This window comes from Narcine bancroftii, chromosome 14, assembly GCF_036971445.1.
Source record: "Narcine bancroftii isolate sNarBan1 chromosome 14, sNarBan1.hap1, whole genome shotgun sequence".
Taxonomy (NCBI): Eukaryota; Metazoa; Chordata; class Chondrichthyes; order Torpediniformes; family Narcinidae; genus Narcine; species Narcine bancroftii.
In genome coordinates, this window is record NC_091482.1 from 9,325,416 (window position 1) to 9,352,066 (window position 26,651).

At 43.3% G+C, this 26,651-nt stretch overlaps 1 protein-coding gene across 5 annotated transcripts in view; it reads right to left on the reverse strand.

Moving 5' to 3' along the window:
• Positions 1-2,438: 2,438 nt before the first annotated feature.
• The window catches only part of cluha (clustered mitochondria (cluA/CLU1) homolog a), a 95,399-nt gene continuing 71,186 nt past the window's right edge, over positions 2,439-26,651 (reverse strand). For all 5 annotated transcript variants that reach the window (XM_069910257.1, XM_069910258.1, XM_069910259.1 and 2 more), the window contains 8 exons: positions 24,929-25,068; positions 24,001-24,081; positions 21,177-21,302; positions 19,257-19,378; positions 19,023-19,116; positions 12,801-12,935; positions 5,406-5,479; positions 2,439-4,121 (listed from right to left, as the gene is read on the reverse strand). In XM_069910257.1, coding sequence (XP_069766358.1) covers positions 3,950-4,121; positions 5,406-5,479; positions 12,801-12,935; positions 19,023-19,116; positions 19,257-19,378; positions 21,177-21,302; positions 24,001-24,081; positions 24,929-25,068 — 944 coding nt within the window. In that variant the 3' untranslated portion in view covers positions 2,439-3,949. The remainder of the gene's footprint in view (positions 4,122-5,405; positions 5,480-12,800; positions 12,936-19,022; positions 19,117-19,256; positions 19,379-21,176; positions 21,303-24,000; positions 24,082-24,928; positions 25,069-26,651) is intronic.

Consider the following 26,651-nt stretch of genomic DNA (forward strand, 5'->3'; position numbering starts at 1 on the left):
GCACATAATGCGTTAATTGGGTATGATTAAAACAGTGGTTTTCAAACTTTGTTTTTCCACCCACATCCCACCTTAAGCAATCCCTGACTAATCAGAGCACATGGCATCGGGAATACTTAGTGGTATGTGAGTGGAAAGAAAAAGGTTGAGAACCACTACTAGAGGGATCTGCAGTACAAGGAGAGCATCCTCCCCTTCCCCCATTGAACTTTCATGAGCTATTGGCTGAGAGGATGAGACACAAGTACGTAGTTTGTTATAGACGATTAGCAAAAGGGAACAAGAAACAACCAGGAGTGCTTACTGCTCATCTCTGATGAGGAAACAAGAGGTGATGAGCAAAATGGGTTACTCACTGGGTGTAAGAGTTTGAGGAGGAAGAGACTGCAAGTTGCAGATGATGGAGAGGTGGTGAAGGAAAGAGGAAGAGCCAAGGGTCAGTGAAGGTTGGTGGGAGAGTTGGGCAAGAGAGAATACTGTGAGGGGAGGGGGTAAATTGGGTGTGAGCCCTCGAGCGACACATCATATACTGGTGACATCCAAATATACATCAGGTGGAGATTAAAGGGCACATGGGGGGAGAAGACTCTGGATTTTTTATAGGAAGTAGGACTAGGCCAAAAATGACCCATCAAGCCTGCTCCACCATTCAATACGATCATGGCTGATCTAATTTATGACCTAACTCCACCTACCTGCCTTCTCCCCATATCCCCTAATTCCTCTATCATGTAAAAATTTATCTAACCAAATTTTAAATATGTTTAACGAAGCAGCCTCAACCACTTCCCTGGTTAGAGAATTCCAAACATTCACTACTCTCTGGGAAAAACTATTTTTCCTCTCTGTCCTAAATCTACTCCCCCAAATCTTGAGACTGTGTCCTCTCGTTTTAGTTTCCCCGGCCAGCTCAAAAAACCTTCCTACATCTATCCTATCCATACCCTTCATAATCCTATATGTTTCTATAAGATCTCCTCTCATTCTTCTGAACTTGAGCGAATACAATCCTAGACGATTTAATCTTTCGTCATAAGTCAACCCCTTCATCCCAGGGATCAACCTAGTAAACCTCCTCTGGACCGTCTCCAAAGCCAGTATATCCTTCCTCAAATATGGAGACCAGAACTGGACACAGTACTCCAGGAGCCGTCTCACCAGTACCTTATACAGTTGCAACATTACCTCCCTACTCCTGAATTCAATTCCTCTAGCGACGAAGGCCAACATTCCATTTGCCTTCTTAATAACCTGCTGCACCCGCAACCTAACTTTTTGCGATTCATGCACAAGCCCTCCCAAGTCCCTCTGCACAACAGCATGCTGTAGTTTTTCACCCTTTGAATAATATTCAGCTCTTTTATTTTTCTTGCCAAAGTGGATAACCTCACTTACTAACATTGTACTCCATCTGCCAGACCTTTGCCCACTCATCCAGCTTAACTATATCCCTCTGCAGACTCTCCACATCCTCATTACAATTTGCTCTTCCACTCAATTTGGTGTCATCCGCAAACTTGGCTACACCACATTTTGTCCCCTTCTCCAAGTCATCAATGTAAATGATGACCAGTTGTGGGCCTAGCACCGACCCCTGCGGCACCCCACTTACCACTCTCTGCCAACCTGCAAAACTCCCATTTATCCCGACTCTCTGCCTCCTGTCAGACAACAAATTTTCAATCCAGGCCAGTAGACTTCCCCGGACTCCACTTTCCTGTAACTTACTGAGAAGTCTCTTGTGCGGCACCTTATCAAACGCTTTCTGGAAATCCAAATATACAACATCAACCTGTTCCCCTCTATCCATTATATCCTCAAAGAATCCTAACAAGTTTGTCAAACAAGATCTTCCCTTTCTAAAACCATGCTGCGACAGCCTGATTGAACCCTTACGTTCCAAAAGTTTCACTATTTCACCTTTAATGACGGCTTCAAGCATTTTTCCAACTACAGACGTCAAGCTAATTGGCCGACTGAAGTTTCTGCTTCCTAAATTGAAGTTCAAAAATAAGAAAGTTTTTGAGGCATTAACCTTTTATGTTAAGAGACAACAAAATGTGTAGTATAAATTTTAAAAAGCTTTAGCATCGATACAGATTTCTACTTCCTCCTTTAGAAACAGAATGGGAAATAAAAATTGTTGAAGGCCTCGCAGAGGCCTCGTTTCTGGCTTGAGGCCTTCTTCAAGTAAAAAGCAGGAGGGGATCTTAATTAAAAACTGGGAAATGAAAGGGGGTGGGGGAGGAGTCCAGACCAACAGCCAAAAGATGTTAATTGGATAAGAGAAGAGGAAAGGTGAGAATTGATTTTGGCTCTGTGAAAGGAGACGCGTAGGGGAGAGAGGTTCTTAGTTGAAGTTAATGCCAGCTGGAGGGTGCCCGCATGGAAGATGGTGTTGGTATGAACGTGAAGTAAACAGGTAGCTAACAAACAAGCATGTTCTTGCTCATAATTTATTGAACAGTTGGTGACGAATTCAAATAATTTAAGAACAAGTTGCTTTGCATTGAAGACACGCCCTCAGCTCTCTTGCTTCCTGCACAGAATTGCCACACTAACACACTTTCCAGGCATCACCAACGTGTGAGAAAAATCTGAAGGCTATTAGTATTACGGTAACAATCAGTGGGGGAAAGAGTGCGGCAATTAAGATGATTTTGCATTAATTAGATACACCCAGGAAGCAACTTACAGACAATCACATGGTTACCCAGATAAAAAGAAAATCATCTATTCCAACACTTATTACACATTCTTAATGAGAGGCAGTTACTGTGTAATGTTTTCATAATCACATCACATGAAATACGATTATACAATTTGAGAATATACTATATAGCCACTTATTTCTCTTCATAAATGTATCACAACATGTGTCTGCTGCTCAAAGGGTTACTCAATTTAAAAATGATCATGGTCTCTCTTGGTCGCAGTTAACAGTAGAAAATAAAAGGTTTCCCTGTGAGTGCACTGTGCAATGCCAGCTCTACTGAATCAAGTAGCTTCATGACACACACTATAAATGCACTAAGAAAATCCCAGTCCCTCCGACATTCAGCTCTGACACATGTCACAGCGAAGTACTAAAAACTCCCAGTCTAGGTTGCATCTAATTATTATCCCTTGATTTTAAAGACACTTCCAATTTTAATTCCAAAGGAAACGTGCCCCAGAGAGAGAGAGAGAAAAAAACAATCCAGTTACAAATGGCAAACGCACAAGTTTCAAACATTTCGGACAGTTTTCAGGATCGAGAACTCACCAGCTTTTTCAATTGGATTGAACAGGGGGGGCGGAATCAAGGTGAAAGGCTGTCGTCAGGGGAGGGGCAGGGAATAAATCTCAGCATCATCTTCCCACTGCTGAATGGTAAACTGATTTATGGCTAAGTTTATTGGGCTCAGTGGGAGAAGCAGCAGTGATTATTAACAGTTGTAAAAATGAAAGAAAAAATTAGTTCTGATTATCAATGTTTGTTTCCGTTGGTGCCCTTATACAACATATAATGACCTGAGTATTTTAAGTGGTTCTAGGTTCATTCATTTGGAATCTGTTAATATGTACAATTTCTTCAGATTATTACACATGTAGTTTACAAACGGTTGATTGTTTTACTGTCTGTACAAGTGAGTTGTATAACTTTACAAGTGAATTTCCAAACACCTATTTTTTTTTTAAATATAGTTTTTTTTCTATAAAATATTGTGCAGTTGATGCCACTGCTAAGGCTTTGCTATCACTCAGATTTGCTCATGGCAGGATTTTATTTTCTCTTCTTTTCCAAAATAAAAAGAAACATTAAATGCAACACATTTGTAGGTACCAGTGCATTATTTTTTGGTGTGCACACTCGAGACACAGCATTTATTGCAACAAGTTTCCTGCAGCCGGAGCACAGAGATCAAAGCAGGCCTGGGACTGCGGAAGGTTCGGACGGAATGCGCCCCTATGCTGAAGCCTGTTCTGTGGACGGTTTGGTGATGGGTCGGCTCTTTTCCTCGTGGTCTGGGTCAGCTCCTTCCCCCTCGGTGCCATCCTCCTGCTCCTCACTCTTGCTTGCCTCGTTCAGCTGCTGTCGCCGGTGGACTTCAGCTCTCAGGTTCTCTAGCTCCTTTTGACTGTCGGATGTTTTAAAACAAAAGCACATGTAGGGGGAGCTTTTAAAATGGGAGAGTTGTGGGGGAGGCGGGGGAAGAACTGGAACTATTAAAGTGGAAGCAGAGCCAGGAGGAGAATTGGCATTTGGGCCAATCATCCAAATGCCTTTAAAGGGGAATAAATGGGAGTGGAAAGAACATTAACATTAAAGCACATAAATAGGCCCTTCGGCCCTTCTAGTATGTGCTGTATTATTATTCTGCTTTGTCCCATTAACCTGCACCCAGTCTATGTCCCTCCATACCCCACCCATCCATGTACTTGTCCAAATTTTTCTGAAATGTTAACACTGAGCCTGAGATTACCACCTGGCACCTCATTCCACACCCCCCCTAATGTTTCCTTTGAACATTTCCCCTTTTAAGCCTTAACCCATGTTGCCTGGTTTGTATCTCCTCTAACCTCAGAGGAAAAGCCCAGTTGCATTTACTCTAACTATCCCCCTCACAATTTTGTATGCCTCTATCAAATCTCCCCTTATTCCTCTATGATTCAGGGAATAAAGTTTTACTTACCTGTTTAACCTTTCCTCGAGTTCTGGCAACAGAGTGAGTCTTCTCCACATTCTTTCAATCTTATTGATTTTTTTCCTGTAGTTAGGTGACCAAAACTGCACACAATACTCCAAATGTGGCCTCACTAATGCCTTGTACAACTTTATCATAACATCCCAACTCCTATACTCAATACTTTGATTTATCCAGGCCAATGTGCCAAAAGCTCTCCTAATAACCCTATCTACCTGGCTTTGGGGAAAGAGTGGGAGGTGGGGTGGGGGAAACTGAACCAGGGACAGGAGCAGTTAGCACAATGCTATTAGAGCACCAGTGGCCCAGGTTCAAATCTGCTGCTATAAGGACTTTGCACCTTCTCCCTGTTTCCCATGCCCTCATTTCCACCCACCTTCCAAAGGGGTTGGTAAGTTGTTTGGGTGTAGTTGGTCAGCACAACATGGACCAGAGGAGCCTTCTACTGTGCTATATTGTTACTGGAACACACTTGATGGGCTTAATCTTTCAGTAAACTGGCCCATACACATTATCTAGCCAGCAATTGTATACTAAACAATTGTGTTTATCCCCGTCAAATTCCACCTCTGTTCCCCCACTCACTGCCCTACAAACCTTGCACGCTTCTGGATGTGGGAGGAAACTCATGCAACTGTGGGGAAAACATGCAAACTCCACACAGACAGCACCAGAGAACACGGAGAACCAGGGTGGCTGCACATGTTGGGTCCTTACCTGAAGGGAATGAAGAGAATGCCATTGATAACGTTGAGTTGCTCTAAAACACTCGACATGCTGGGTGCTGTGAACTGGTGGAAACAAGGGACAATTAGTGGCTTTCAAACTCTGTTCGTTCAAGCAACAGTTGATGTCACAAACTGTGCTCAGGTTCAGGACCACAGGATTTTAAACCTTGCACAAGAAACCAGGTCCACCTTGAAGCAGATACAACCTCCCCTGTGTGTGAAAAGCACGGCCTTCCAAATTGCATCTGCACCAGATTCTCCCCATATCCTCCAAGCAGGTCAGCACCGAAAACCATAACAGGAGCACTGAATCTGGTTCTGGGACCACCTCCTAGAAAAGAGGAGAGGTCTCTGGAAGAAACTGACCAGGTATTCTAAACCAGTGGCTCTCAACCTTTTGCTTCCCACTCACATACCACTTTAAGTATTCCCTATGCCATTGGTGCTCTGTGATTGGTAAGGGATTGCTTAAGGTGGTATGTGGGTGGAAAGAAAAAGATTGAAAACCACTGTTTTAATTGTACCTAATTGACTCGTTATGTGCACCGTTTCATAACTCCAAAGGAAATGGGCCAATGACCATTTTTCTCAAGCAAAATATTTCAGTAACGATTGGGTCTATAGCATTGGTTCTCAACCTTCCCTTTCCACTCACATACCACCTTAAGCAATCCTTTACTAATCACAGATGGCATAGGGATTACTTAAGGTAGAATGTGAGTGGAAAGAAAAAGGATGAGAACCACTGGTCTAGACTCGCAGCAAAAAAAAAAACAGACCCGACTTGTCCATGCCAACCAGGTTTGCTAACTGATTGAGTTATATTGTTAGCCTGGAGAAAGTGGGTTTGTTCACAATGGAGTAGAGTAGGCTGCAAAGGGCAACTTGTGGAAAGGTGAATAGGGAGAGCTTGGGGACACAGGTGATTGGCTAAAACAAAAGGCACTTGGGGTCATTGTTCCACCCCTCGCACACCATCCCCAAGTGGTTGGAGCGGGGACGAGATGGGAGACCAATTCAATTGCAGTGTTCAAAAGGGAGCTTCAAGTATCGGAAAATTAAAAAAAAAAGATTTTACTGGCTTTGGGGAGAAGGGTGAGGTGTGGAACTACTTGGATACTGTTACAAAGGTCTGCATGGTCTTGGTTGGTGGAACAAATATGAGCACCTCTCATCACTCTGATATCCTGTGGGCCTCTCCAAACCTTGATGCGCAACTTTAATGTTGCCGATAAACCCGGATGTGGGTGGGATCTATTCAGTTATGTTGCAGAAAACTGAGCAAGCTCTTAGGATACATTTTCTACAGGAGAAGCAAAATGGGCTGTAATTCCTTGCAGCAATACAAATGACCTTTAAACAAGGAATGGCAAACTCCTAACAATCTACCCAGTTGATGAATCCTGATTTCTGCTAAATGTACTCAGAACTAAGAGGGAAACCTTGTCTTGCCATGGCAACCTCAGGGAATCAAACTCCTCGATTAGAGAGATACTGTTGAATGAATGCCATGCAAGGGAAACGAGTGGCTGAAACTAAAAGCACATTGTTCTTGGACCTTTGAATTTCATTACCCCATGATCCCTAGACATTGATACCCAAACGCTATTATCCCAACTCTGCTAGGCCGCAGCATTGAATAAGCAAAGGTTCACATGAAGCCACTTTGACAGATCTTTACTTGAAAAGTTGTTGGCAACAGATGAAGGTGGCAGGAGAGAGGCCTGCTTTAAATAAGGATCGCTGAACCAACCCAGTTAATACAATCACAGGAGGACTAAATGAAGCAGATAATGCGCGAAAACATCCTGCACACATTCACCACGGTATCTGATTTCTGTTCCTATCACAAATGCTGTTCTATCCTTTTGGCTGCAGAGATGCCTTAAGGGTAGTTCAAGTTTCGGTAAGACAGACGGTAATCCTATCAAGGGAATTAAGCCTCAAGCTCTAGGTTTGTGGTACATTATGGGCTAGCCGATGACCCAAACCTCGGTGATCTGTCCCAGGCAGCTGTTGGCTGGTTTGAATCCAAATTCAGAACCAGAATTTATTGCAGCAGCGTCGCAGTAAAATATTGCTATAAATTACACTTTTTACATGATTTATTTCAATAAACGGGTTAGAGCTATTATTTCCTATGAATTGTATTTGAGGTTAACAAGTAATCCTCAATTTAGTTCATTACTTTTTTTTTGATGCGTGCTTACTTGTATACGAATGCTTTCTAAATTTCTGGATGCACACTTATGTTAAACTCAATAAAAATATTTTTAAAAGGAAAATAAATAAATATGCAAGCAAGTGATAGAAGTGAGGGAGGGTCTGTACTTCACTGTCCATTCAGGAATCTGATGGTGGAGGAGAAGAAGCCGTCCTTGTGGCGTGGCCGTTCGTCTTCATGCTCCTGTACCTCCTTCCTGCTGGTAGCAGAGTAGTGGGGGGTCCTTGGGGATAGAGGCTGTTTTCTGAAGACACAGTTTTTTGTAGATGTCCTTGATGGAGTGCAGACTGATGGCGCTGGCCAAGTTCACAACTGTCTGTAGTCTTTTCCTGTCCTGTGCATTGGCATCTCCGTACCAGACAGAAAGCTCTCCCCCGGTGTACACTTGTAGAAACTTGCAAGAGGCTTCGGTGACATAATAATCTCCTCAAACTCCTCACAAAGCTTTCTTCGTGATTGCATCGACATGGAGGCTCCAGGACAGATTCACAGAGATGTTGACACCAGGAATTTGAAGCTCTTGACTTCCTCCACTGCTGACCCCCTCGATGAGGACTGTTCCCCTAATTTCCTCCTTTGTACTATAAACCTTCTAAGGACGGTGTTAATAAAAAGGAAAAATATTTTGCTCAAGTGATGAAGGGGTTTTAGAGTTGGAAGCAATGTAGTTTTAGGGCTCTTTCTCTGGGAATGTTGGGTAGTTTTGTAATAGGGGTACCGCTGAAATATTTATGAACTGCATCGTGAAGAACACCACCCCAAGGCATAGTTTCAGTGTAAACCTGCAAGGAAGTGCCATCTACTTAGGGTAGGGCCCTGACTGGTCTCACAATCTCTCCCCAGGAAGATCCTGCTGCCAAGCACATTAACCCTGAGCGCAGTCTGAATCAGTTGATCCGTAGCACATTAGAATTAACTCTGACATCTTTAGACTGAATGGGGAAAGGAAGTGACATCATGGGGTGCAGGGCGGCAGGAGGAAAAAAGAGAAAGAGAGAGAAGCACGCACAAGATTGCAGTGGGGTGCAAACCGTCTCGTGACACCTGCCACAAGAAGAGCATGTACATCAGGGAGGTGCAGATTGTGATGCCCTCAGCCTACAGAGGCAACCTGCCTGAACTGATCAGAAGAGTGGTTACTTAGCCGAGAGACACTAGTGATTTCTGGAATTCGTGAAAATGAATTCTGAGTCAATAATATTCAGAAAAAAAAACATTTGGTGTTTTTTTTTTACATAAACTGTACAATGTTCAGCAGAAAACGTTGCTATTTCCAGGGAAATTTCCATTCTATGGTAAAGTAAGTGGAACGTAAACCATGTGCGCACCCCCCCCTCCCGCCATAATGTTTTATTCATGGCTGTAGGACTGTAAAGCAGAGGCTTTGTAAACACATCTCCACCTCAGAGATGGCTGTGTAATGTCTTTGTGGGAGAGGGGCCCTTCAGAACTGACCCTGTCAGTGGGTGAGGCAGCAGGCCTCATTTCTGGTTGAGCTAGAATGTGAAAATGAGGTTGGCCACCAGGCCCGCTCGCCAGGAATTAACCGGGGATGCCACTAATGACAGGGTCTCGTAATGCATAATTCATATCAGATTAACTACTGCAACCGTGTCTGCCTGTCCCACATCGGACTTGTCAGCCACCAACGAGCCTGCAGCTGACGTGGACTTTTACCCCCTCCATAAATCTTCGTCCGCGAAGCCAAGCCAAAGAAAGAAAAAAAACTACTTGACAGTTGAATTAAAAAAGGGCTCCAAACCACAGTAATTTTCTTGAAATTGACAGCAATTAGCCCAAAATCAGGAAATGGGGGGGGAATCTTAAAACACTTAAAAGAAGCCACACAAAAGATAAGGATGCCTGGAGTTGGGGTTGTGGATTAGCATGGTTGGAGGTTTGATGAGAAGGGTGCTTCTCTGCTTGGCAGCTGGGCAGGGATCTGTGCCGAGCCCACATCTGTTCACAATGTACACGAATGATTTGGAGGAGGGGACCCAGGGTTGCATATCTGAAGCCCCTTTCACACTTGCATCCCACTAAATTGGCTGTTCACGAATGGGAGCTTTGGCTTTTCACACTTGACCCCTCCTAACTGGGAAATGCATGCGTTCACATTTGCAAGGAGCCATCCCCGGGGTTAGGACTATTCTACCTTCTACTGGTGACATCATGATGCAATCATGTGATGGTGGACCTGCCCTAAATCCTCATCAATGTGTTATGAAATATTTCAACAAAATTATTCATGCCTAATTATAACATAATTAAGCTTTATGTACAGCACAGTATGAGCCCTTTAACCCCTGCTGTTGTTGTTGTGCCGACCTAGATAAACCTTTATAAGAGATTGTGGAAAAATGCGAGCAAAAAATAGCAATAGCAGACAATTTTTAAACCATGTGGGAAAGTTTGTAGTGCTTATAGCGCTCAATTTATACAGCGTGGGAAAGTTGGTAGCAGTATTGTGTATAATTTATAAATACCATGGGAAAAAGCAATGACGGACCAACCTTCCCAGAATTCCATGCAGCAGAGAAAAGGTTGTATGCCCAGCTTCATGCGTGGAGCATTCATAGAGGGGTTTCTTTCCTGCATGGCATTCTGGGAAGCCAGGTCTGCCATTGCTTCCCCCCCCCCCCCCCCCCCATGGTCTTTATAACTTGGGCACTATTGTGCTACCAATTTTCCCACGCTATTGCTATTTAATTCCTCTCTCTCTCTCCCCCCCACACTGCAACATTCCCATGGCAAAGTTTATACCTTCATTTTAATCATTTTTTTCCTGCACTCACGCAAAAACTTGGGTCATTTCAATCCCACAATGCAATTACTCGTTTCACACTTGCCTGATTGCAATGCCAGTGTCTGCAGATGCCGGGGATTGTACTAGGGGTCGAGGCAATCTTTCCTCACCGTGAGATGATGTCATCTGACTCCAGCGTTGAGCAGATTTTGCCTTCATACTAGACACTTTATAAAGGCCAATTGCATTTGATTCTGAGCATCACTTCCAAGTGTGAAAGGGGCTTCAGTTTGCTGATGGTACTAAATTGTGGGGAGAAGCAAATTGTGTAAAGGACAGAGTCTGCATAGATGGGTGGAGAGAGTAGGTATAGATATGGCTATTGGGAGCTCCATGCTGGTAATTGTGAGATCGTCCATTTTGGGAAGATAAGTAGCAAATCGGGCTATTATTTAAATGGAGATGCTGTCATGCAGTGACGCTGGGAATGCTTGGACGTGAATCACGAAAAATTTGTTTGCAGGTACAACATGTAATCAAGGAAGCAAATGGAATGTTGGCCTTCATTGCTAGAGGGATTGAATTTAAGCGCAGAGAGGTCCTGCTGCAACCACTCTTAGAGTACTGTTTTGGGCTCCTTACTGGAGAAAGGAGACACTGTCTTTGGAGGATTTCAGAAATGAGAGAGTTTGAGTATCCTGAAACTATACAGGTATATGCCACTTACCGTCTGTTTGGGCAACGTCTGGCCACATATACATCCGTGGTCCCATAATAGAGTTCAGAAATCCCAATTGGAGAATGGGACGCAAGCAGTGCATTATTGAGTGTAGATATTTCAATCTATGTCTACTTCCATTAATTTGTGAATATGTAAATATTTGTATTGCATGTATCTAAGCCCGAGTGAATGAGTGCATTTTAAAAAATGGTGTTTGCACAATGTCTAGATCGTGTAACGTCCGATTTCACAGAACGCATCGTGGACGTTAAATGGCACATACCTGTACTCATTGGAGTTTAGAAAGATGATGGAGAATCACAGAAACATAAAATTATGAAAATAGACAAGATAGTAGAGAGGATGTTTCCACTGGCAGGTGAGAACAGAATTAGGGAAAGTCTCAAGATTTGAGGAAACAAATTGAAGACAAAGAGTAATGAATCTGTGGAATTCTCTGCCCAAGGAACCCAAGTAGAGCCCACTTCAATGCATGGTTTTAGACAAAGATAGGTGGATTTTTTCAAGATTGGGGAATTAAAGGTTACAGGGAACAGGTGGGTAAGTGGAGCTGAATCCACAGCGAGAACAGCCATGAACACTCTGAATGGCAGAGCACGTTCGATGGGCCAGATGGGCAACTCCTGTTCCTGTTTCTTATGTTCTAAATCGCTGCAGAACAGCCAGTGTTGGTGATGCCAAAATCTTGCAAGATTGGAAAACTGCAGGCAACTGTCACGAGGGCAGGAAGAAAAAGCACGAGAACTTCAGGTGGCAGCAGAAACTCCGGGGGGATATTTAGCTGTGAAGAGAGGAACCAACTTCCAAGCAAACAGCCTCTGGCTACATTACCAGAGTGGGATGGGCAAAGGGGCAAGAGGTCGGGTTCCAAGTGGAAAATTAATCAATTCTGGTTTCTCACACACACATCCATGCCGCCTGTGTGCGCATATACTGCACATCAACGTGAAGGAAGTAGACTTCTGGGAAGTGTCTAGTTGTCATGCTAGTCTCTCTTCCTGGGTGAGCAGGGAGAGACTAAATGGGCATCTTTATCAAAGCAGAGCTCTGGATAGCATCTTGCATCTTCCCCTTTCCACAATTGCTTCTCAAGAGTGATCAGAAACCCGGAGTACGTACAAGATGTGCAGGCACTGAGCAAAGCAACGGCAACACGTGACAGCAGACTCAAGTTTCCTTGGTAAAAGGAAGAAACGAAACCACCACCAACTTCAATGCAGAAAAATACACGTCTGCAGACACAGTGAGTGAAGTGAAAGCTCAACGCTGGAGAAACTCAGCACGTCAAACAGTGGGCTTTACAACTCAAAGATACATAACCAACGTTTCAGGCCCGAGCCTTTCATCAAGGTATGAGCAAAAGGCGGACAGACACCCAAACAAAATGGTGTTGGGGGAGGAGGGCGTGGTGGGAGGGATAGGAGCACAGGCAGGAGGTCATAGATGGATAAGGGAGGCTAACGGTTGGGTGAGGGGCACAGGCAAGAGCCAATAGAGGCCTCCAACCAGATGGCATGAATGTCAACTTCAGTCTCTGCTCGACCTCTCTTCCCCATCCCTGTCTCCTTTCCTCCAGCTCTCCACCCCCTTCCCTCTCCATTCACAGAGCCATCCCCTTTCCCTGGTCCGGCAGCGCCGAGAAAGCCTGTTCTGTGGAAGGTGCCCAGCCTACCTTCAGTGGAAGAATACTGGCGTTGGATCCGTTCTTGTAAATCTCGTTCATCATTCGCTGCAGAGCTACAGCCTGCTGCGTGAGGTACTTCAAATACTCAGAGCTTTCTTTGCTCTTTTCGTGGGACTCACCCAGCTAGAGAGAGAAAGATGGGAAGGAGAATCAATGAGAAGGTTCACCCGAGTAAATCGCTTAGGCTGAGAATGTGTGGAGCATGGCGTCTAAATGACCGAACCCGCATCCAGAACCGAGAAACTACTAAGCAGAGCCATGATTTTACATTGAAGCGATTAAATAAAATGGTAGAGTAAAACCCCTTGTATCCAGCACCTATGCCAAGTAAGTGGATTTTCCAATTGCTTGAGACTTAACTCTTACAACTCGTATGCCTGCATTAAGAATAAACAGTTTAAAAGCCAAAAGATACTCTACTGTATTTGCACTGAACAAACTTCACTTGCATGAATACAAAAACCTGTTTAGGGAAAAGGGGAGGTGCAGCGAGACTTAGGTGTTGCTGTGCATCAGTCGTTGAAAGTGGGCATGCAGGTGCAGCAGGCGGTGAGGAGGGCGAATGGTATGTTGGCATTCATAGCGAGAGGATTTGAGTACAGGAGTAGGGAGATCCTGCTGCAGCTGGACAGGGCCTTGGTGAGACCCCACCTGGAGTACTGCGTGCAGTTTTGGTCACCTTATCTGAGGAAGGACATCCTTGCCTTGGAGGGGGTGCAGAGAAGGTTCACTAAGCTGATACCGGGGATGGAGGGACTCACATACAAAGAAAGGTTGGATAGACTAGGCTTGTATTCTCTGGAATTTAGAAGATTGAGGGGGGATCTTATAGAAACATAAAATTCTTAAGGGTTTAGACAGACTAGACGCAGGAAAGTTGTTTCCAATGCTGGGAAAAACCAGGACCAGGGGGCATAGTTTAAGGATAAGGGGGAATTTTTTTAGGACTGAGATGAGGAAAAATTTCTTCTCTCAGAGAGTGGTAAATGTGTGGAATTCTTTGCCCCAGGAAGTAGTCGAGGCCGGTTCCCTGTCAATATATAAGTGCAGGTTAGATTTGGCCCTTGTGGCCAAGGGGATTAGGGGGTATGGGGAGAAGGCAGGAACCGGGTACTGATCAGCCATGATCATAATGAATGGCGATGTAGGCTTGAAGGGCCAAATGGCCTCCTCCTACACCTATTTTCTATGTTAAAGCATTTTACTTCATTTCCAGTTATCTTCCTTGAAAACATTTAATCATCGCTGCCCCTGCTGGTTCCTTCCCCTCCATAGAACCACCCGAAAGACAAACAATAACATCATAGATAATTAACCCCCAACCCCATCCCCGCACGAACCAGCTTCTTCATTCTGGGCGACACCATTTATTCAAACAGCTGCTACGAGCAAAGCACGACCCAGGCACTCCGCTGGCTGAATATTTGCACCCACCTTCCTCAAAGGTTTGTGTTACTTCAGAGAACATTTACAATTTTAAACTTGTGTATTTTTACCTATCATTATATTCTTTTTTTATTTTAATTTCTTAAATTTATTTCCCTTGATTTTTTTTTTTGCCGGTTGCTTGAATTCCAGATACCAAGGATTTTATTGCACAAAGTGAAACGCGAAAGTCTGCAGACGCTGTGATTGTAGTTAAAAACATACCGAAATGCTGGAGGAACTCAGCGTCTATAGGAGACAAAGATCTATTGCCGACGTTTTGGGCTTGAGCCAGAAGCAGGAAATCTTACTCTACAAGATGTCTCATTAATGAGACACCCAGTTTGTCTCAAACATCCATTTAGGAAATCTGCTGTCCTCACCTAAAGGAGGAAGCAGGGGTTTACAGGTAACTCCACCCCCTGAATGGACCCAGCAAGCCCTCAAGTTGAGAGGTCTGCTGAAGGATGGACAACAAATGTTGGTTTGCCAGTGATATCCACCTCTTGGCAGCACCCAGCAGGGGATCCAGTGATCAAATGGAATCAGTGCTGGGTATTAAGTTGTACAACACAACAAGAAATCATACAAATTTAAGACACCATTTGCCCATGTGTGGCCGTGCCGGCAGCAAAGACTAGGAAGATACTGTAAAAATGCTTTCCCCGATCGACTTTTTTTAAAAATGAATGAGTACAGCTCATAGCAAACAATCCTACACAAAAATAACACATTTTAGCAATAACCCAGGTGATTGCCCAATTTAAATTGAAGAGTTTGCTGAGGTGATTAGCTTTGCTGAAAATAATTGCCTCTCGTGGTCTCCACATCACTTTGCTGGGTGTGAATAATTGCAGAGAATCCTTAACCATCAGGAAAGACAACAAAAATCCCTATTTGTTTGAAAGGGATCCCCATGTGGAATGCAGATCAACCAAATTACTACTGTGTTTCCTTGCTCCAAATAGATTTCACAGTGAATTGAATTATTAAATGTCATTTTGAGCAGATGTTGTATAAATTATATTATAAATATCTCAAATTATTTTCCCTCTTGAAGACAGGCAACAGCAAGAATTCGCAGCCAATGAATAGTAACTCCTGTTAATGAAGACTTTTCACACAAGAACCTTTAACCGACGTGTCAAATTTCTGCCACTCAAATCCCTTTCTGGACAACAAGCAGGAACAAAGATCCAAGGTGACTGGATACTCCCAAACTCTGGAACATCGACGTTGGTTTTAGGTTCTCTGTCAGCTGCGAGCACCCAACCTCAAAGCAAGCATTTGCCCTCCCGACCAACTTTCGGACCCTGTTTAAAACTCAGAACTGCCCACCCCGTTACCTTGCGTGATTTAGGCCATATTCATAATGCTTGGGATTTTTTACCATATCGGCAGCGCAAATTGTTATTGAGATGCACAGCCAGCACTCTGCTGAACGTCTTACCATGTTAACCCACTAACCCTTGTTCCTCTCCTATTTTCATTTCCCAAGCAGTTTTACGTTGTCCACGAGATGGATAACATCCCTACATTTTTCTAAATAGAGCAATGATTAACAAGAAGGTATACAATTGACCAGAAATATGGTCAGCTCTCCAAAACAGCTGAAAATCTGTTAATCAACTGACTGTTTTTGACACCAAGAGATCGTCTATGATCTCTCATCCCTTAGGATCTTTCTAGTCATTGGTGTTGACCTGTTTCCACAGTGGCTTCTCTAATTTTAGGTAACCCCACCCTCATATGATTGCACGGTTCCCGTCTCTACCCACTTTGGTTGACTTCTCTCCCCTTCCCTAAAATTCTTTCCCATTTCCTCAGTTTCTCCTTCCACCCCCCTCTTCAGTACTATACTCCCTCACCTCTGGGCCCCTTCCCCAGCTTCTTTCTTTATATATGTAATTTCACCTCTTTTATATTAGCCTTGATTAAGGAGTCACTCCTGAAATGTCGACCATTTCTGCTCAAGGATGCTGTCTGACTTGCTCAGTTCTGCCAGCAATTCTTTATATCCAACTAATAAGCTGAATGTAGAGAGGGCACCCTCACCAATGAGCCCATCGAGCAGACAACCAGTGATCACATGAGGTATCATGCCCCTCACTGACACACTCATCCCATGGACAACCTCGCCCAGCTGTGACAGGCTCTCCAGCTGAGATTAATGGCTGGCAGCTCCAAAACCAGGAAGCTAATCCTTAACTTGCAAGTGTTAATCCAGGTCTCAAAGAGGAACGAACAGCAATAATGATTATGATGGGATTGGTTCGTTTGCACAGAGACAGATTTCAGAATTCTTATCTTCAAATTGTGCTCACAACCAAAAGGACTGTCAGGAAGAGAAAATGCAACCGACCTCACCCTTGCAGATCCATCACTGCGGTTTCTGAATGTGTGGGAGTGTTGCAATGTGGTAGTTATCATGACCCTCTGTGCAACGTGTTCCCAACGTTATGCCAGTAAGATAGCAGATTAGGTATCTTTTTGTTTGTAGCAGAAATTAAAATGCAAGCAGATTAAGTCATTTGGATCTAATTAATTTTAAAAGGTTTTCAAATCTGTACCTCCTCTGAAAGCTGAGCACATTTGAGACGCTATTCTATTAAAACCCCTGTCTCCAGCATCTATGGGGATTAGTAGGTGTCGGATAAGTGAATATTCCATTTGCTTGAGACTGCATGTTGCATGATTGGCAAACGGCGAGAAGCACCAATTTTAAACTTTTCCGCTCTTCTATTTTGCCAGTTGCTTGAGGCTGCTCGAGTTCCAGTTCACAGAGGTTTTACTGTATTACATTTCTGACTGGCTTTGTCAAACATGGGTAGATCCATTTCATAGGCACTGAGCCACACCCTTTTGCACAATTCACAGCATTTCGTTGCCTCAGATGAAACAATTGGCCATCCCATTCCACCCTCCAGATGAAACTTGGATTTGTATCCAAAGATATTTGAATAGTTCACACCCAATGGTTTCCGAAGGCAGATTACATGTGAACGGATCGCGAGTTAACCCATTATTCCTTTCACTGATCTCCAGCAACCCTTTCCTCTGTTCTTTAACCCCCCCCACGGTTTCCATTCAATTTCATTCTGTTTATATCGGTGCCAATTTTTTCAACTTGAAATAAAGAATCTCGTTGGCACGCAAGATCCTTGGGACAAGTAGAGTTCTGAAACCAGTGGACGCCAAATGCTGATTAAACACTAATGGGGCAGGTGGACAGCTGCCTACATCAGAGGAGATGCAAGATCCATAAAACCATTTGAGCCTCCACTCTGGTTGAACCTAACCTTGACCAGAAAAGAGTGGAATGCAAATGTTGCTACAAAAATAAATAATTAGACTTTCACTAAAGTGCTGTGGCAGACATGCAAATTCCTTTTTGTTTGAGAGTGAAGATTTTAAGATGCATAAAACAGACCACTAATATGCTGTCGAGCACAAGAGCAATTTGGGACAATTAATCTCTGAATGAATATATAAGGAAACACGGCAATTTATGTGTAATCTTTAAAGTAAACTGCCATGGCACATTTGAGGGCACACTGATAGTATGATCTAGCATTCCTCTAGAATCAATTTCTCTACATTTACACCGTGCGGGCACTAACAAGGCCTATCCCTCAATGTCACTGAGCCAACAGCATTACGGCTACTTTGGAGGCCTCGTTATAGGTCCTTCCTAAAGGACTGTGGCAAATCAGATGGGTTGTTACAACAGAATGCCACTTTTGAGAGTTGCCATCACTGTACTTTGGATTTTCCTCTCTTCAACGGATCAAACGTAAATTCTCCAGTTGCAGTGGTGGGATTTAAATCCCCGATCCTAGTCTCTGGATTCCTGGTCCAGCAATGTACAGTGGAACTCTGAAAATCCAGACTGCTCGGGGATTGGGTCGGTCCGGATTTTCCAGATTCCCAGGTAGTACTTTTAAAATTGAAATTTAAGAAGGAATAAAGAGATGAACAGGTAAATTTTGATAGTAAAATACAAAGTACGAAAAAAAACTCTTCATTTTCATGACTTCTGTTAATCTGTGGCGCTAATGCATGCACGCACACAAAAGCCCGCTAAATTTGAAAAGTTTGAGAAGTCTGGATTTTTGAGTGATCTGGATTTCTGGACTTCTGTAACTGCAATGCCAGCAATGTGGCAATGAAACAGTATTCTCTCTTGTAATTCAACATTCGCACAATAAAAATAAAGGTTTATCTCGATGGAGTGCCCGACTGTAGGACACCCATTACCCAAAATAAAACAGTAGAATTAAGTTATGTGGGCTTGTCATTCTACAACTGGATAAACCACCTTTTCCTGGTCCACCAGAGTCAACGGAGTATTATGATATAAACAAATTGATGTACCTGTTCTTTGTCCCCATAGCAACCCAACCCTCAATGCACCCACCCATATAAATATCAAATTCCAACAAAACTACAAGTGTTGGATGACAATATACAACATGGGAAAGAACCACAGTAGCTGATAAGGGGGCGATTCATTAAAAAGCTAAACAGCTGATCCAACTTCAGAATGCTATTAAGGGTTGAGACAGAACCACATTTGCGGAAGGGAAACCCAAAAAAGCTGGATAAATTAATTTGAGAACAAATAGAAAATCCCACCTATCTAACACGTTGCAGACATAAAAATATAGAATTCCCCACCATTGCAATACGCTGCAAACAGACTGCAGATGGCATAATTAACACCACACCAGACAGTGACAAGGCGCGAATGAGATGTGCAGATCACACCAAACCTGCAAGACTGACCTGGTTTTTGTAGATGGTATAACCATCCTTCTCGTGCTGCAGTGCTGATCGAAACTCTCCTTTACTCTCATAGACACATGCTACCAGGTGGTGGCTGGCAAACAGTGGGGAGGGAGGGAAAATATAGAATTTAATTCTCAACATTATTTTTGAAAAAATAGAAACAATTTTCACAAGTTGGAAGGAGGAAAGAATTCATTTATTAAAACACAAGTGACAGTAATTATTTATTACCTCAAGGCAACCTTGAGAGACTTTGCTCCATGGTATTTTCCATTGATAGCCAGAGCACTTTCCAGGAACCTCAGAGCAAGCTCATACTCCATAACACCATGTAACACGAGACCAATATTACTCTTGTGGCAAAAACAAAAAGTACATTTAATGCACTGAGGTTAGAACAAGATTTAAAAAGTTAGTTGGTTTACAGAGTGGTTGTCAACCTTTTTTCATCCACAGACTCTACTTTCCAAGGATAATCTTTACCAAACTCATGGATCACCATTTTTGTGTGGGGGTGGGGGTTGTGAGTGACCAGCTTATGCCCTTTTCCAAGCTTCTGAGGGGCTTTTAATTGTGCTGGGAAAATTTGAGAACTTTTGATTCTTTTTCTATTGTCAAATTTACATCCTTGTTTTACATCTTACTGACCCTTGCATTTGTTTTCACTGTGGACAGACCTGTAACCAACTCTTGGGACTGCAGGTTAAGAAATGCAGGTTTATGGCATAATTTCTCTCTGAGCTGCCTTGATTAGGTCGTGTCAAAACTGATCGCACAGAACTGCTCTACAAATAGCATATTTTCCCAGGAATCCTGGCTAATATTTAGCGTTATAAATGGAAATGTCCCAGAATATGTAATGGGAGTATCGTTACAGAAAAAAATAATTGGGCAAAACTTGACCAAAAGCCACAGAAAAAGCAAAGTGGAAAGGCAATAAATAGAGGAAGGGTAGAGAAGTTCAGGTTTCAAAACTAAGGGGCAAGGCAACTGACATCATGAGCGCCATGGTGCGAGGGACTGAAGATCAGAAATGAGCAGGGAACCAGAAATGAAAGGTTTTATTTCTGGGGTGGAAAGATGGTTGGTGGTTTAGATCACTGTCAACAAGGGTTGGGGTTTTTTTAAATTGGGTTATTTTCTCAGCAGAAAATACATGCAGATAAATTGATCTTGTTTACGGAGAGAACACAGAAGGTAGTCACAGCATGAAAAAAGCCCTTCGGCCCAAATCATCCACGCTGACCTAGTTGGCCGTCGCATTTGGTCCATATCCTTCTAAGCCCTTCCTAGCCATTTATCTGGTCCAAGTGCCTTTTCAAATGCTGTAACTGTTCTTCTGGAAACAGACCAACAGGTTACCCCTAACACTGCAGACACAAATGATAACAATTTTGGGGTTTCAACTGAGATGCGCTGAGGCAGGCACAGAGCCGAAGGATAGGTAGATTTTTCATTTAAGTGGATGCATGGTCATGAACCGAACTCAGTGTCAAACATAAGAGGAGTTACAAAGGGTGTTGGCAGCATCGGGGAATTTCCTGGGTTGAAAATGGTAACCACTAAGACATGGAGTAAAGGTGGCAACATTGGTCTTCCCCATCTTTAACTGTCAGCAGTTACAGAGTAGGGGGTTTGGTTAAATAGGATAATCATAGCAGCCATAGAATGTGAAACATGGGTGCACAGAAACTGCCTGACCTTGCATATTCAACTGGGCGAAGGACCGGAATGAAAAATTGAAAAGAGGTTATGGGTCAATCAGTGGGCAACTCCTAAGTTCTTGTGAAGGAAGAGGTGACTGCAGGGAAGTTTTTAAAATGTCTCATATTCTGAGAAGAAATAACATGGAAGGAAGGTCATAACTTAGTGTGAAAGCAAGATGATAAGATAATGGCTCGGTAAGAATGGGAGACACTGGGATAACCCGACAGCCAATGTTTAGCAAAATGCTGTGGGACTTTTTAAAGAAGATGAACAGCCGGATCATCTGATTCACCCGAGAACTGCAAGTCAACATCTAGAGCACGAGGTGGGGTTGCAAGGTGACATTAAACATAATTTCTGGGTGGGAGGAGGAAGTCTTTATCCATTCCTTCAGTGACCCATCTGGGCAACTGGGCTTGTGTCCTCCGTGTTTCAGATACTCACATCCAACAAAGCCATTTCTGGGTGGTCCTCACCGTACACTAGGATCAGGAGGTAGCGAGATCGATACAATAATTTTAAGGCTGTTGACAGTTGACCATTTGCAAAGCAGTATAGGGCAAGGTGCATCTGTAAAGCAAAAGAAATAAAACCTACTTGATAAAGTGTCACCCTAGAGTATTCAAAGTCACTTGTGATAAGATACCATGAAATTACCATCGAATAATGTACGTTATCTACACCCATCCTTTTTTTTTGCTGGATTGTCGGTGTCGATTGATTTCCATTGTCCCACCACTAGGCTCAAGGACAAGAGGGGTGAATGCTGAATACCATTACAGACATGGCATTTAGAGCACTGACAGGGAAGCAGTTTTGCTGAAGAAATAGTGTCAGAATCAATGGGGGGGACTGAAAGAAAGCCCTGTGGTTCCCTTGGAAGTTGTGCAATTGCACTGCTCTGAGTGGATATACAGCTCACAGCCATCTTCGGGAAAGAGGCAGCCCAAAGATTGAAGCACATTAATACACTGTGACATGATACACAATGGTAAATGTGCCTGAAGCAATTTTTACTGCATTAGTCAAGGTAATCGAACCCAACAGGCCAGAAACACAGAGGCTGTACGTTTCTCTTGCTTTACACCTGGGAGGTGCCGCAAACTATTCAATCACTTCAACCATTTTTTGCTGAAAACTCCTTACTGCTTTTTCAGAAAGAGGTGAAGATTCTTCATAATATAAATGGAAATAGTAAAAAGTTAATTGAATTAGTGAACAGAAAGTGAAATAACGAGGACTGTCCCCGCGTTTGTTTGGAGAGTGGAGGCTCTGGCAAGGTGCTGGGTGGGGGTGGTGGGGAGTAGATTGATCGGAGGATGCAAGAGCATAAGTGACCGAGTTCAGTGCTCAAACATAAATAATTGTCCCTCGGTTGAGGTACCCAGAGGCTAAATATGGAGTTCATTATATCTTGCGACAAGGAGGATATCAGAGAGATAAAACAGCTTTTGAAACGAGTGACAGGTCTTTACAAGGATGTTTGAGAAAGTCAAATGAAAGTAGATCAAAATATGTTTAAAGTGTCTGCTTTATTCATCACAAAGGGAAATTCTATTCAGCCTGAAATCACCAAAACATTGTCACTGCTTGATTTGCAGTTTAAAAAAAAGACACGAACATCAATTTGCATTGTCGCCAAGGTGCATTTTGTGGAGCTATTGGAGCAGGTGAATAAAGTGCAGACAAAAGCAGCTGGTTCTAAAGAGCATCTTTAGAGGATACAAGAGACTGAGGTTTACAGTGTGAGCAGCCAATACAATGGCTATTGATGATGGAACAGTGGGGTTACAATTAGAAGAGTTCAGATATTTCTGTGTTAGACAGAAATAGGGATGAGAGAGAATTTGGGAAAAAAACATGATTTAAAATTTTAAAAGACCGGAACCTATAAACCCCATACATTTTTGAATGGTTGGAGTAAACCAGAGCACCCTGTGTAAACCCATGCAGACACAGGGAGAATATAATAATTCCTCACAGACAGCGCGGGATTTGATCCCAAGTTGCTGGGTGACACTCCAATAACATTGGGCTAACCGTGACCAGCAGACAGCGTTGGTCAAAGTGTGCTGATTCGAGAATGGGAGAGGCATGAAGACCGAGAGCAGAGCTTAGTAGAGGTTGCTTTACGGGTGGAGTTTAAGATGACTCCAGGTTTACCAACAGTTTCTTTAAAAAGTGTAAAGTTTCAGGAAGCAAAAAATTGTAAATATCAGAGTATATTATGTTCAAATGTGGCATCGTCCAAATTATTTAGATTTACGATACTATTTCTTTCTCCTCTTCCCTACTTATGGTCGCTGCTGCTATGGCTCATTCCAATACTAAATCCAGGTGCCATAGGCATTCCCCAATGAGACTGTGGTCCCGGTCTAGACTCTTGGCTTTTATATTCTATAAAGATAGATATTCTCAAGAGAAATACTGCTAAACATTGTCTGAATTAATTTTCAGTAAGTGAATGGGCAATGCATGATACCACAGGTCTTCAGCACTGAGCCTTCATCTCAAGTTCATCTGATATGCCCAAAGAATTCAGACAGCTTAAAATGCGAGGAGACTGGACTTCCACATCTGACTCATTGAGCCACGCAGAATTCCTTTTATTTTGTAGTGAATTTTCATTCTTGCGAGTCAACAACTTGTACTTAAATATCTACAATTGTACTTAAATAATATTTGTTATTTTGACCTCTTATTATTTCCTTTGTGCAAAGCTTCAATCAAAGGTTGCGACTTTATTTCAGCAATTCTAGTCCCTTTATTAGCCAGGATGTTGGTTCAGGTGCCCAGATATTGTTCGTCATCTTTCAGCAGGTGAGACGAACTGCACTACGAATGATAAATATTCATTTCAAGGCTTTCCTGTCAGCCTCACATTCACTAATTTGTTAAATATTTGTATATTAACTCATCCAAATAAAATAGCCTCAACAATGCTATTAAAAAATATCATTCTATTGCTGGATTAACACAAGATGAACCAGGAATGGGGAATATAACCTTTGGACTTACTTGCATGTGGCCAAACTTTGGCAAGATAGACTTGGAGTTACTGTAATCTCCATGTCAATAAATGTTTTAACTGCAAAAGCGATCAGTAACTAAAACATTACCCCAATAATAATCCTCAAGCTGAATAGCCAACAATTGCATTGCACTAATTTAACAGATTGATTACCTTCCCAAGATATCTCTGTGTAAGACAGCAGTGGCTGTAAGCAACATGGATGTATTGGCCCAGTTTCAAAATCCTATTACTTACATATTCCTGGATTGTGTTGGGGTGATCTACACCCAGGGCTCTTTCACTCATCAGTACTGCCTTCTGCTGGTTGTTCAGGGCCTTACAAAATAAACAGAAAATTATGAATTACAAATGCAATCCACAAAGCACAAAGCGATTAAGAGCACGCCAGTGACTCGGGTTTGAATCCGACACTGTCTGTGAGGAGTTTGTATACTCTCCCCAAGGTTGTGTGGGCTTCCTCCTGGTGTTCCAGCTTCGTCTACCACCCCCCCCCCCCCCCCCCCCATTGCATGTGATTCCGATGTGGGCTGGAAGGATCTGTTAGTGTGCTGTACGTCTAAATTTAAAATAAGAACTCAGTATGGTAACCAAAATAGGTTCGCTTCCAGGGAGATGATCCCACAGTATCTGATTAGTCACTCACCTGGCACAGTACAGGCCCTTCAGCCACAATGTTGTGCTGACCTATGTTAACCAACTTTACAACAATCTAATTTTTTTCCTAGCTCACACTCATAGCCCTCTATTTTTCTTTCATCCACGGGCCTCTCTTTTGCTTCTCTTTCTCCGACTGTGAGAGGCACTTTAGGCAATTTCTGCCAATGGAGAATCGGTCTGCCTTACAGCAGGCTAAAGCAGATCGTGTATGATATTACACTGTTTTTACTGCAATGACAATAAAGGAATCTATCTAGGAGTCATTCCCCCCCCCACCCATCTTTGGCTCAGTACCCAGAAACACGTTGACATTTGTTATTTTTCCCATGCTAAATGCTGCATTGTGAGTGCAAACTGCAGCCATCCCTGCCACAACATGAACAAGGAAAGAGAGGTTTACTCTGCAGTGTTTCGTGGATGAAGTTATAGTGGTCTTCCATTCTCAACTTGGATCAGCAGCCTCAGTCCACAGCAAGACATGCACTCATGTGGAGGAATGACATACCTCATTATAATCAGCCATGATGTAATTCAGCCAAGCCAGGAGCCTAAGACAGGCACAGATTTCCATGTGCATTGCACCATACACATTATTGAAAAGATTTAAGGCCTCATTGATGAGCTCACAACCTTCTTTCAAGAACCCTGTAAAAACAGGAATTTGTATCGTCAGGACATGAATGGCAGCCATTCCAGTGCCCGAGTCAACGCCCAGAAAGAGCCTCACTCATTACAAAAATATAAAACACAGTAACATTGAAACTGCCAATAACTATTATAGGTCAACTTCCCAAGACACTTGACCAGCTTCTCACTCCCCAGATGCCGCCGGAGCCACTGTTTCCACTTCAGCTTCCTCTCGGGGTGTGGTTTGTTGCCGGCAAGGCCAGCATTTATTGCCTGTCCCTACTTGCTCTTGGACTGGAGACACCAGGGAGACTGCAAATGTTGGAAATCCAGAGCAAAAAATCAGCCTGCTGGAGGAACTCAGAGGGAGAAGAGGAACGGCAAAGCGTTCCCACCTGAAACACTGGCCATACTTTTCAAGTCAAGGTTATTGTCATGTACAATCTGACGAAACATCGTTTTCTAGCCTCAATGCAAAACATGCAGAGAATGAAGCATATGCAGGACTAGTATTTCATCTATACAAATAAATATTATTTCATGATTATGTAAGTCTCGGATGATAGTGTGAGCGGTACTTTTGGTCATTCACGTTCTCGCTGCCCGTGAGAAGGTGTCCCTCAGTCTGGTGGTGCTGGCTCGGATACTCCTGTATCTCTTCCCCAACGGAAGCAGCTGTGTGTAGGATGAAAGGAGTCCTCAATGATTTTGCTCGCCCTCCAGACAATGATCCCAGTAGATCACGTCAATGGGGGTTGGGAAGAATCCAGTGATCCTCTCTGCCACTCTTATGGTCCTGTGGATTGACCTCTGATCCATTTCTCTGCAGCAACCATATCTCACTGTGACACAGCCAGCCAGGAGGCTCTCAATAGAGCTCCTGTAGAAGGGTAGCATAATGGTGGCCACTAGCCTTGCCCGCTTCAGTCTTCTCAGGAAGTGCAGTCACTGTTGCATCTTCCCGACAAGCAAGGAGATGTTGAGTGTCCACGATAGGTCACTAGTTAAGTGAACTCCAAGGAACTTGGGGCTCTCCATTCTCCCCACTACAGAGTTTCTCCCACTGATGTTGCTCGAGCCGCGGAGTTTCTCCAGACAGGTTGTTTGGTGCACACGGACAGAGTGGCTTGCTTGGCTCAAGCGGTTGATGATGTTAGCAAGTCGACCTCATTGCTTACTGAGGACAGCAGATTCTCTTATCTGAAGAATATTATTTTTCCAATACTCAGTAGTTTTGTGGTTTTTCACTATAATGCTAAAACTAATTCTGGATCCCACCAATCTCAATCCCCCACTCCTATTATTCACCCAGCTGTCCCTCCTCCCCCTGCTTCCTGCTGTGCCCTCCCTCCCTTCTTTACCTATCACCTCCTGCCTTTGCGACCTTGCTCCTCCCTCACTTACCCTTCTGTTCGGACACATGCGGACATTTTTCCATACCTTGATGAAGGGCTGAAGCCCGAAACGATGGTTAAGTGTTTTTAGCTTTGCTGTTTGACCTGCTGAGTTGCTCCAGCATCATGTTTTTACTAGTACCAAAAGGCATCCCAGGTTGGTAACTCAGGAAATTATTAATATCATTCCAATCTTGGCATTTTGCC